At 40.7% G+C, this 13,022-nt stretch overlaps 1 protein-coding gene across 1 annotated transcript in view; it reads left to right on the top strand.

Moving 5' to 3' along the window:
* Window positions 1-12,804, top strand: part of MYO19 (myosin XIX) — an 87,604-nt gene extending 74,800 nt beyond the window's left edge. The window contains exons 22-23 of the mRNA XM_082244793.1: window positions 3,706-4,035; window positions 12,639-12,804. Of these exons, the coding sequence (XP_082100919.1) occupies window positions 3,706-4,035; window positions 12,639-12,758 (450 nt within the window). The 3' untranslated portion in view covers window positions 12,759-12,804. The remainder of the gene's footprint in view (window positions 1-3,705; window positions 4,036-12,638) is intronic.
* The last annotated feature ends 218 nt before the right edge of the window (window positions 12,805-13,022 follow it).

The following is a 13,022-nucleotide window of genomic DNA, read 5'->3' as shown; positions in this document are numbered from 1 at the left end:
CAATGAATATCAGAGTCAAATCCTATTTTTTTTCAACAGAATAGCTGAGAATAAATCAGTGTACATGTGAAAAGGAATAGTCCCCCCCCCCCCCCAAAGTTACAGGTAATTTATCTCTCTCCCCCACCCCAGAAGCACACATTGACCCGTCTTTCCCTCTCTCCACTATTCTGTTTGGACCAGAAGCAAAGTGAAATACCTGGTACTTCCAAATTAGGGGAGCATGTCCCACTCTCCTTTCCACCCATATGAAAGCCCTTGGTACTTTGTGGTCAGCTCTCATATGGATAGGAGAGCATCCGTAGCTCTGTGTATACTTAAAGTCACTACTTGGAGCTTACACATAGCTTCTTTTTGTTCCCAGTAGATGCATGAAGCATTAGTGATGTAAGGATTATGTGCAATTTCGGGTGGGCGGGAGTTATTGTAAAAACTTCTATAGGGGGGTTTGAAGCTGATTGTAGGAAGCACACTAACCAGCACAAATTATTTGACCTAGATAGAAAATATCAGCAACTTATCAGTTATGAGAAAACACTGTGGTGACCTCCAAAACCCGGGAGGAATTGATCAGTCAGGATAGATCTTCTCAAAAGAGATTGTTTTTCACCAGCTAGTGCCTGATTCCTCCAACCTGGCCAGTCTATACTCCTCCCCATATGAAGGCTTAGTCAGGGATGTCTGCTGCCATTCATGATGGCCCATGGACATATAAATCCCCCCCCCCCACAATATGACTGTAAATGGCCTGATTGCCCAAATATTCTCTGATGTCTGTAGGCACACCTGGGGTATGCACAAACAATGTGTGCATAAGCAGAATATTAAAGTGAAAATGTAAATCCTAAGCAGTGTGAATAAGTGCTTGCCAGAATTTTAGGAGGATGCGCCAAGCTATCAAATGTGAAAAATCTTTGAAGTTACTCTTTTTGTATACTGAGAAACTTGTTTGGACCTTCCCAGATCTTATCACAATTATGCTTACAGGTACAGGAGGTAAATATGCATATTGCGTATGACCTGATCATTTTAAAGCAGTCTGAGAAGGTGTAAGAAATAACGCACTCAGAGGTAAATATTATGTGCGATTTACACTTCTTGATGTCATTCAAATGACATTCTGCTGCAAAAACCCAGCTGCCATTGGCATGTGTACAATTGGCCAAAGCTTCTGGTTCCTATACACTAATCAAACTATATTATTTGTACAGTATATAAGGCAGACTACTGAAGTTCAGATAATGATTTGGAATTAAAAGCTGCAGGCAACTGGAGGAATACCACTGGCAGCTTGTTTGTTTTTTTGCATGGAGATATCAATTGAAGGACACCATGGAGATACAGTGCATCCGGAAAGTATTCACAGCGCTTCACTTTTTCCACATTTTGTTATGTTACAGCCTTACTCTAAAATGGATTAAACTCATTATTTTCCTTTAAAAATTCTACAAACCATACCCCATAATGACATTGTGAAAGTTTGTTTGAAATCTTTGCAAATGTATTAAAAATAAAAAAAATGGAAAAAAAATCACATGTACATAACAATTCCCAGCGTTTGCCATGACACTCAAAATTTAGCTCAGGTGCATCCTGTTTCCACTGATCATCCTTGATGTTTCTACAACTTGATTGGAGTCCACCTATGGTAAATTCAGTTGATTGGACATGATTTGGAAAGGCACACACCTGTCTATATAAGGTCCCACAGTTAACATTGCATGTCGGAGCACAAACCAAGACATGAAGGCCAAGGAATTGTCTGTAGACCTCGGAGACATGATTGTATTGAAGCAAAGATCTGGGTAAGGGTACAGAAAATCTTTTGCAGCATTAAAGGTCCTAATGAGCACAGTGGCCTCTATCCCCTGTAAATGGAAGTTTAGAACCACCAGGACTCTTCCTAGAGAGCGCCACCCTGCCAAACTGAGCGATCAGGGGAGAAAGGCCTTAGTCAGGGAGGTGACCAGGAACCCAGTGGTCACCTGACAGAGCTCCAGCATTTCTCTGTGGATAGAGGAGAACCTTGCAGAAAAACCATCTCTGCAGCCAGACAGAAGCCGTCACTCAGTAAAAAGGCACATAACAGCCTGCCTGAAGTTTGCCAAAAGGCACCTGAATGACTCTGACCACGAGAAACAAAATTCTTTGGTCTGAAGAAACAGAGCTTGAACTCTTTGGCCTGAATGGCAAGCATCATGTCTGAAGGAAACCAGGCACCTCCCATCCCCTGGCCAATACCATCCCTACAGTGAAGCATGGTGATGGCAGCATCATGCTGTGGGCATGTTTTTTAGTGGCAGGAACTAGGCTACTAGTCAAGATAGAGGGAAAGATGAATGCAGCAATGTACAGAGACATCCTTTATCAAAACCTGCTCCAGAGCACTCTGGACCTGACTGGGGCGAAGGTTTATCTTCCAACAGGACAACGTCCCTAAGCACACAGCCAAGATAACAAAGGAGTAGCTACAGGACAACTCTGTAAATGTCCTTGAGTGGCCCAGTCAGAGCCCAGACTTGAACCCGGTTGAACATCTCTGGAGAGTTCTGAAAATGGCTGTGCATGGACGCTCCGATAGCTGGTCCAACCTGATGGAGCTTGAGAGGTCCTGCAAAAAAGAATGGGAGAAACTGCCCAAAATAGGTGTGCCAAGCTTATAAGATCATCAAAAAACTTGAGGCTGTAATTGGTGCCAAAGGTGCTTCAATAAAGTATTGAGCAAAGGCTGTTAATACTTATATACATGTGTGTTTTTGTTTTTTTGTTTCTTATTTTTACGTTTGCAAATATTTAAAACAAACTCCTTTCACATTGTCATTATGGGGTATTGTTTGTAGAATTTTGAGGAAAATAATGAATTTAGACCATTTTGGAAGGCTGTAACATAACAAAATGTGGAAAAAGTAAAGCGCTGTGAATACTTTCGTGGATGCACTGTAATTGCTCATTACACCTACCCTTGAAACCACTGTGTTTATGCCTTCCTGAAGTTCTTCTTTATGACAGCAATGTAGATATGGAAAACGTAATTGTCAAAAAATGCCAAAAAAACTTCAGCTCTACAAATCAATTTAATTCTTGCAACATTCCTTTTAAGAAAGATGTTTAGAAAATTTGACTCAAATATGCAAATTTTATAAGCGACATCATCTTTTATTCGCTTTATACCTAATTATTAGTGTAATGTCCCATTAAATAGGACTGCATAGCATTAAAAAAGTTGAGCCTGTCTTAGCTTTACTGCTTTGAAGTAGAACTTTTTTTATTCATTTTGGATAGAGAAAGGGAGGATTTTAACCCCTGACAGATTTTCTTTTTCCCGCCATTTGTGCACCATTGCTGAGATTTCCCTAATTTCCTGTCCAATAGCCACACAGGAAGTGAGAGGGAATTCTTTGGAGACCCCCAGGTCACCAGAACTAGTGCCTCCATTGGAAGATTTCCCCTCTATTACTTTTCTGGGGACAACCCAAAATTTGTCACTTTCAATGATAACACCTAACGGGACAAATCGAGAGGATAAATCTTCTTTACATGGGCGCAGACAGCAATAAAAACTGACAAGCATTCTAATCCCTCTCCACTCTATCCAAAACTAAAAAGAAAAAAGTTTTACCTTTCGTTCTACTTTAAGATGTAAGGGCTCATTTAGCCATAACTGTATTATGCATTTGTTTTGACATGTTCTTGCATTTTCTTTAGGAAAAACTGGAAGCCTTAGCGGCAATTGAGCTGGATGATATTTCAGAGATGGAAAATGAACAATTGTTATCCGGGTCTCTAGTTCTCAATACCTCAATAAAAAATTCCACGCAAGACAGCCCATTGATCACAAAGGAAGTGTTTCAATCCTGGAATCTTGGTTTTGTGTTGTCTCTTGCCCCACCAATTAGGAAGACCGTGGTAGCTGATGGGTTTCACAAGCATCGGAATCTCCTGGCATGCTTAAATGTGCTTAACAAATATAAGGGTTACAAGGTAGAGTTAAATCAATCCGAACGTGGCATAGCATCCATCCGAGCATTACCTCAGGTAAAAATGTTATACACTTTATAAAAATGTATGTTTGTTTTTTTTTTTTTAATTGTTTAAATTCTACAAGGTGGTTTCTGCTTTAAAAAGTCTGCCTCCGCTTAAGACTGCTTTTAGGTAGTAACATAGAGCAGTCTCTTCACCACTGCATTTCTAAATAATCTTGGCATCAAATGTAATTGTGTCTTAAAAAAACCTGTATGAAGAAAAATATGGAGTTTCTCATTCCGGTCATGTGAAAATTACAGACCTGGAAAGCTCATGCAGCACATTAAATAAAGCCGTAGTAAACCATGGCATTTAAAAAAAAAAAAAATCCACTGCAAGACAATGGCAAACTAGCACATTGTGAAATACTTTCGATCAAAGCCCTCAAGTGGTGCATTGTCGCCGTCACAGGGCTTCCATCTTCACCTGGTCTTCCGTTTGGTGGGCTCTGGCAGCTTGAATGGCCGAGTCTAGATGATGGCGTGGTAGTCACAGCCATGGTACAGCACTCTGAAGGAACAGCATGCCTTTCCCTCAGAGCGCATGCGCCGGTGACATCATCTGCTGCCAAAGGAGCAAATATTGCCTAAATGTGCACCGTTTTATTATATTGATTTTACCTATAGGTAAGCTTTTATTATAAGCTTACCTGTAGGTAAAAACCACAAAGCAGAGTTTACTACCGCTTTAAGTCTAGATTAAAGAGATCCTGTCACCAGTTTGCACTTCTTCATTTTAAACTGCCCTTCAATACAGCAGAAATAGATAGTTGTAACACCTCTTGTTCTTTAATATACACTTTTCTTGTGAAATTCTAAGCAATGCGAAGTTAACAGGGGTCAGAGACTCTTATCAGCATTGCTGCAGAGCCTTTTGATTGTTATTGCTGCAAGCACTGGAGCTGTCTGAGCCCTCTAAAGCCTAGTACACGCAGACAGAATGTCGGGCCGCATCAGCTGGTTCAAAAGAAATTGGGCGACATTAGGTCGGTGTGTACTGCAGCCGGTCCCACAGAAGACGGCTGTTTGGCCGGCTTCTGTCAAAGAGTCATGACTGAACAAGGTCTCCCGACCGGCTTTCTGACCAGAGTGTTCTGGTCGGGGGACACAGAACACTGTGGCACAGCGGGGGAGATCGCTGTACTAATATTAGGTTGTTAGTACAGCAGCTATGACCTGAGCGGTCAAATTTTTTTCTGTTCAACCCGCTTGGGTGAACGAAAAAAAAAAAATTGGATTGTGTACAAGGCTTTAGTGCTGGGTTTTGCTGGGACCGATCTAGGGAGCAAAGTGAGATGGCGGGGGAGCCGGTAGATGATAGGAAATGTGAATTGTTGAATTCCTGTTGCCTTTGCATTGCTTGTAATTTCAAGTTGCATAGGTAGATCAGAAAACCCATAGCAACACAAAAATCTATTTTTTTCTGTATTTTAAGATGGTTTCAAGTAGGAACTTTGTGACAGAGACTCCTAAAGTGATTGTAAAGTCTTTTTTTTTTCTCCTATAAAAATAAACATTTTTATGTTCTACTTACCTGCTCTGTGCAGTTGGTTTTGCACAGAGCAGCCCAGATCCTCATCTTCTCTGGTCCCTCTTTTGCTATCCTGGCGCCTCCCTCCTTTTGAGTGCCCCTAAAGCAAGCAGCTTGCTGGGGGGGGGGGGGGGGCACCCGAGCCGAGTCACAGCTCCCTGTGTCCATTCAGACACTGAGCCCTGACCTGGCCCCAAACTCTCTCTTCTCTCCTGATTGGCTAGCTGACTATGATTGACATCAGCGGCAGCCAATGGCACCACTGCTGTGTCTCAGCCATTCAGGAGGGAGAATCTCGGACGGCTGAGACACTCGTGGACATCGCTGGACAGAGAGGGACCTCAGGTAAGTGTTAGGGGGGGGGGGCCGAGGGAGGCTGCTGCATAGAATGCATTAACATAAAAAAACCTTCTGATTTTACAACTCACCACTCTTGATGGTTTCAAATGACTCCTTGAAAAATATTCATATGAAATTTTCCACATTTTGTCATGTTACAACCAAAGACGTATATGTATTTTATTGGGGATTTTATGTGATCGACCAATACAAAGTGTCATATAATTGTGAAGTGTTTGAAAATCATTTATCATTGTCCTAACAGATATCTGAGAAGTGTGGCGTGCATTTGTATTCAGCCCTCTTTATTCTGATACCCCTAACTAAAATCTAGTGGAACCAAAGCTTTCAGAAGTCAACTAATTAGTACGCTCAGGTCAGATGAGACCAAAATTGAACTTTTTGGCTTCAAAGCAAAACACTATGTGTGGTGGAAAACGAACACTGTACATCACCCTGAACACACCATCCCCACTGTGAAACATGGTGGTGGTGGCAGCATTATGTTGTGGGGATGCTTTTCTTCAGCAGGTACAGGGCAGCTTGTTCAGAGTTGATGGAAAGATGGATGGAGCCAAATACAGGGCAATCTTAAAAGAAAACCTGTTAGAGTCTGCAAAAGACTTGAGACTGGGGTAGTTGTTCACCTTCCAGCAGGCCAATGATCCTAAACATACAGCCAGCGCTACAATTGAATGGTTTAGATCAAAGCATATTTATGTGTTAGAATGGCCCAATCAAAGCCCATACCTAAATCCATTTGATAATCTGTGGCAGGACTTGAAAATTGCTGTTCACAGATGCTTTCCATCCAATCTGACAGAGCTTGAGTTATTTTGCAAAGACGAATGGGCAAAATGTACACTTCCTAGATGTGCAAAGCTGGTAGAGACATACCCAAAATGACTTTCAGCTGTAATTGCAGGGAAAGGTGGTTCTACAAAGTTTTGAATCGGGGGGCTGAATACAAATGCACGCCTCCCTTTTCACATATTTATTTGTAATAAAGTTTGAAAACGGGAGGGCGTGGCCGACACGTAGACAAGATTGACGCATGAGTACAGAGTTCCTCACATGGGACACAAGCTAGAGTCTCTCTGCACCCACAAGACACACACAGCTCTCTGAACACCCGCCAACACTTGCCCCTTCACAGCGCCATCATGCCGACGATTAGGAAGGAGTCTCACCTCCCGAGAGAGCTCACGGCCTTCATGTTTTAGCCGGCCAGGAGGCACATCCTTGATGGCGCCGCAGCTGAGTCTACCGCACTGCAACCCGGGACCCTCTCCTCCCTGCACCCAATAGAGATGCCACCCATAATGACAGAAGCGGGAGAACCTTCAGCCCTTAGCCACAACCACCAACGGAACACCTCAAAGACATGACCATCAAACTACTATCAATTAATGCAAAAGGACTTAACCATCTTGCAAAAAGAGCGTCGCTATGGAATTTAGCCATTGTGATTATCCTATTTGTACAAGAAACCCACTTTCAAGCCTCCCGCCCACCTACATGCACCAACAAAAATTTTACTACCATCTTCACAGCATCAGCCCCAGTGAAAAGAAAGGTGTTCCTTTAGCGATCAACAACTCTCTACCCTTCCAACTACAAGAATTCATACCAGATCATGAAGGCCGCTATATTATTCTACGCTGCATGATAAAAGATGCTCCCTACACTACAGTGTCTGTCTACGCTCCCAAATACCCAACTACTTTTTTTCCGTAAACTGCACAAAAAGACCAAGATTCAACAAGGAGCGATCATTTGGTGCAGTCTACCGTTGGACTACCCCCCCCCCCCCCCGTCACAGCTCCTACTCTAGAATAGGCCTCTTTCTCACAGATCAATTGACTCTTTAAAAAGTGTCCTCATCTATACTTCCCACGACATGGTCAGACCACTCTCCCATTTGTATGCCATAGAGGGCTCCACATTGTCTTCTACCGCTTACTTGTGACACTTAAACATCCTACAATCCACTCCATATGTGGAATCTCTCTGTACCCACCTTGAGAACCTCTTTGTAACCAATGTGAACTCCTTTAAAGACCCCTCTACAATGTGGGCCACATATAAGCCTTTATGCGAGGTCACTTCATTAAATTTGGGGCTAGGGAAAAGAAGCGAACGAAGCAGTGCCTAGATTCTCTTCTCACAGAAATACAGTCCACAGATTCATTAAACAAAACTTTGCCATCTGATGACCTAAAATCTAAATTGATGAAATTACACCTGGAACTGAGATCCTTCCTCCTAGAAAATGTTGTCCAACAACAAAAGCGACTTGAAATGTGCTTTTATGCCCTCAGGAACAAACTAGGGAAGCTCCTGGCCCACCAAATCCAAGGTTTCCGCACTAAAACTCCCATACCATTTTTTTACCACCCCACAACTAAATCGAAAGTAATAGATCCTCCGGACATAGCAGATGCGTTCAGTGCTTATTACAGCTCCCTATACAACCTTAAAAACGACATCAAAATAATCCATCCTGATAATACCCGCATCCAAACCTTCCTGGAATCAGTCCGCCTGCCATGACTAACCTCAGACCAACTGGAAAGCCTTAACACCCCATTCGCCAGCTCTGAAGTGGAGATTGCAATAGATTCTCTCCAGAAAAAAAAATAAAGCTCCCACCCCAGATGGCATAGTAGGGTAATATTACCAAAAATGTAAATCTATTCTCAGAGATCACATTGCTGAAGTGTTCAATGCTGCTGCTTCCTCAGCTTCTTTCTCGCAAGAAATGCTAAAAGCTCTGATCATTACCATACTGAAGTCAGGGAAGGAGTCTACCAACCCCCAGAATTTCCGACCTATTTCCCTACTCAATCACGACCCTAAACTTTATGCCAAAGTTGTAGCCAATAGACTAGTTGACATTCTACCCACACTTCTACATCCTGACTAGTCGAATTTACTAAAGGAAGCCAGACTTCAGGAGCCACACGACGAATGATCAATATCATTCATCACACTGAGAAAATGGAAATGTCTTCTCTGCTTATTTCCTTAGATGTAGAGAAGGCATTCAATAGAGTCTACTGGCATTACTTAGATCAACCTCTTCATAAATTTTGGCTTTCAAGGTCATATTCTCTTGGCTATTATGGCCTTATACTCATGCCCTTCTGCCCAGGTATACAGCTCTGTAATATTATCTAAACCCTTCCCGGCACAAGACAAGGATGCCTCTATCTCCACTTATAATTAACTTAATTAACGAACCCTTACCAGAAAAAGTTAGAACTTACCCACATATCTCTGGACTCAAACTAGGTGATGTAGAACACAAAAAAAATCAATTTGCAGATTGTGATTCTCATTTTAACAAACCCTTCCCACTCCCTGGCTTTGGTACAACAAACATTAGAAGAATTTAGCTCTGTTTCCTACTATAAGGTGAACACTCTATAATTAGGGGTTCCAGCAAACTTGCAGACCACCCTGGCAAGCACCTACCCATATGTCTGGGCAGAAAAATTGATATCATACCTAGGGGTTAAAACTAGGGGTTAAACTAACCAAATCCGTATCATCCCTATTTGTAACCAACTACATTACCTTTCTAGACAATCTCCCTAAAGAAATAGAAAAGATATCAAAACTCACAATATCCTGGTGAGATAGATTAGCAACCTTTTAAAATGATACACTTACCACAACTCCTATATCTATTTTGAACCTTGCCTATTTATATCCCACAATCCTACTTCAACTCCCTACAATCCTTACTTGGTCAATTTTAGTATGGAACAAAAAAAGACCTAGATTACCTCCACACTCTCTAACCAAACACCGATCATTAGGCGGAATAGGTTTTATCGGTTTCAAAGACTATTACATAGCTTCTATAATGATCCAGCTAAAAACATGGTTTATACTGAATCTGTCTTGCATATGGAGTAATATTGAATCTCTACAATTTCCTGGAAGTACTCAAAAAAAATTGGCTTCTCAGCTCCCCGACCTACCACAAGAAACTCTCATCTCTCACCCCCATCATTGCTTCCAAAAAAGCATTTGAATACTACATTTCCAATGCAGCCCTAGGAAACAACCCTCCCAAACTCCCCATACCACTCAGAATTATCTCAACTTATCTCCGGCATTTTCAAAAAATGTTGGGAAGACAAAGGTCTACTGTTTATATCTGACCTATAGGTAGGAAACCTTATCATTCCATTTACTTCTCTACAAAAGTCTCACTCCCTCCCTGACAAGGATTACTTCAAATAACCCACTGTCTGATCCATAACCCCCACCTACATAAAGCAGTGCATAACAAAGTATACTTATACCTAACACCAACCTCAACCCTACGACTAACCAAATCCTCCAACCTCTGGGACCCCTCATTCAAATATAACCTTAGATGGTGAATCACTCCTACACAGATCCACACCTTTTCCTCCAGCACATAGGAGATGTGGTGGGGGTCAGTGTGGACAGACAGGACACCTTTATCACCTTACATGGACTTATGTCCAAATCACCTCATATTGGAAGGCTATTTTCCAATTAATCTCTGAAATCACCAACACCCTCATACCTCCTTACCCAGAATTGGCACTTTTGAACATAGGAATCGATAAATATCACCCCAACCTCCGTCCTTCGATTACACACATCCTCTTAGCAGCCAAACTGGCAGTAGTACGTCACTGGAGATCCCCAGACCACATTCCTATGAATGAGGTGATCCAGCTGACTCACACACACTGTTCTTATGAACTTATGTTTGCTATTTCAGAGGGTTTACTGTGGGCATCCTGGACAGACTGGTACGCTGTAAGGAATCAAAAATCCACCTAAATCCCTTGTTGAAAAAACAAACCCCAAATAAGCTAGAACCCTTAATATAGGTTTGTTATATGCCTATTTTAAATTCAAGGGTGCTGACCTTATCTATGTTTCTGATTATTATCAGTATATAAGGCAGTTACTATGTATAATCATCACAAACCTTACCCCTCACTAAACAAAACCTCAGCTTCTCTGTAAAAATCTACTAATAGTATACATTAAGGTGACAGCCTTGCCCCCTACTCCGACACAGTTTGCTCCCAGAAGGGGTGTCTAGAGAGAGGGACAATACCCCTACCACTCAAACAATCCTAGTACTATACTTAATGTTCAAGTTCAAGCATGTCTTTTGCTGTTTCTTCTTGATTTTTTTTCTTTATTTTATGTAATCATCTGCTTAATCTTTGTTATATAATCATCTGCTTAATCTTTGTTGTATGATATATGTAACATGCAATAAATTACATTGTTTCAATATACCTCTGTATGTCTCTTCTTTACGAAAATATCAATAAAAAACTTGAAAACCATTTATAATTTTCTCTTTATTTCACCATTTCACAATTATGTGCCACTTTGTGTTGGTCTATCACATAACATCCCAAATTAATAAATTTACGTTTTTGGTTGTAACATGACAAAATGTGGAAAATTGAAAGGGGTATGAATATTTTTTCAAGGCACTGTATGGAGCCTGCCATTGCTATGGTTTTGAAATGCTAACCTTCTGGCTGGTTTCACCTTTTGTTATTGCAGATAAAAATTGATTTTGCAGTTTCTGAATACACTGAAACAAGGTGGGGATCCATCAGTGTTGATAGATCTCCATCCTACTTCTAGACCAAAGTGTAAGAACCTTTAAAATTTAGCAAGGATACCATTTACTGACTGTATTCTCAAGTATTCACAATAGCTTCCTTTTTTTTTTTTTTACAGATGCACTTTATTATTTTTTATTATAAAACATTTAAAAAAAACAAATGATAATTGGAAAAAGTAGGGTTTATATCCCAATGATACAACACTGGGAGGGTGTCCTATACAAATCACAGCATACATAATTTACCATTCTGTAGGTAGTTCTGAGAAATGATTCAGAAGATAACTCAGCAATAGCAGCCTTTCTGTTTCACTTATGAGCGGTTCCCTTTAAGGTAAGGTAGGGGTTAGGGTTAAAGCTTGGGTTTAGGTTTGGGATTTGGGCTGAGTGTAAATTATAAAGGAAACTTGTTCTGCTAGGATACAGAGGGCGCCATTGCTGACTTATGCAAGGAAACAGTAGTACTGTACAGAGCCCTGTATAAAGATCCTGAGGCTGGTGTAATATACCAACAAACGAATCGCAAATGTGCTATGGCCCCTAAATAAAGGTAACGTTTTAAGGTCAATATGAATGTCAGCTGAACGTGAAACATAGTAGAGATAAGCCATGATAATGTATATAAACAAGAAAAGAAATGGTATGAATAGCAAATAAATGGTAAAAATGTTCAGCCTGCAAAGCCTAAAGCTGCATATACACTATACAACTTTTGTGGTTAGATTTACCTTCAACTATGTAGTGCAAGGGCCTGCCTGACTGCATACAAATTAAGTGTTTAGATTTGACCTCATATTATATGGTTTTGGTAAATCTAAAGACAATTGTATAGTGTGTATGGCCCATTAGTCCTGCCAGACAGTGCAGTTCTAATGCAACTGATTCAAGTCCATGCACTTGCTACTGACTAGTTACATAGCACTTTGATCCCATGTACAGTTAGAGTGGAGAGGATTCTCAAGCAGCTTAGACTGTTGTACAAAATGAGTGCTAATAGTTCCAGTGGTCTGACCATAGACATGTATGGCCAAATATGATGTTGATTCTAACCGAATCTACTGTAAATTGGCATGACTAAACTTTTTTTTTTTCTGTTTCTCATCAGAGACCCATCAAGTTCCATTGCAAGAAGTCACCACTGCATTTTGCCAATGTATGTCCTGAGGCATTTGACTGCGGCCTATCAGGATTGAATGTGATCTTGCTGGAAAAATTTGACAGATAAAAACTAATATAAGCACAATTTTAATGTTTTTTTTTTTTTTTTTTTCTTTTTTCCAAGTGCTTTTTTTTTTCCTTGTCATGTTTTTTTAAAGACTTCCAACACTATTTTTACATCAAATTTTAATATTTTTTTTCGATCGATGTGCAATAATTATTATTGGATAATGTATAGTACAGTCTTGTAAGTATTATTTGTCTTTACCCAACTGTGTATAAGTGGGTGTTTTGCACTGACATATCTGTATTACTTCTGAAATGAGTTGGC

The sequence above is a fragment of the Pelophylax lessonae genome (assembly GCF_965119305.1).
Source record: "Pelophylax lessonae genome assembly, chromosome: 2".
In the NCBI taxonomy this organism is placed as follows: Eukaryota; Metazoa; Chordata; class Amphibia; order Anura; family Ranidae; genus Pelophylax; species Pelophylax lessonae.
The sequence above is the reverse complement of the archived record's forward strand: the minus strand, read 5'-3'. Positions and strand labels throughout refer to the sequence as shown.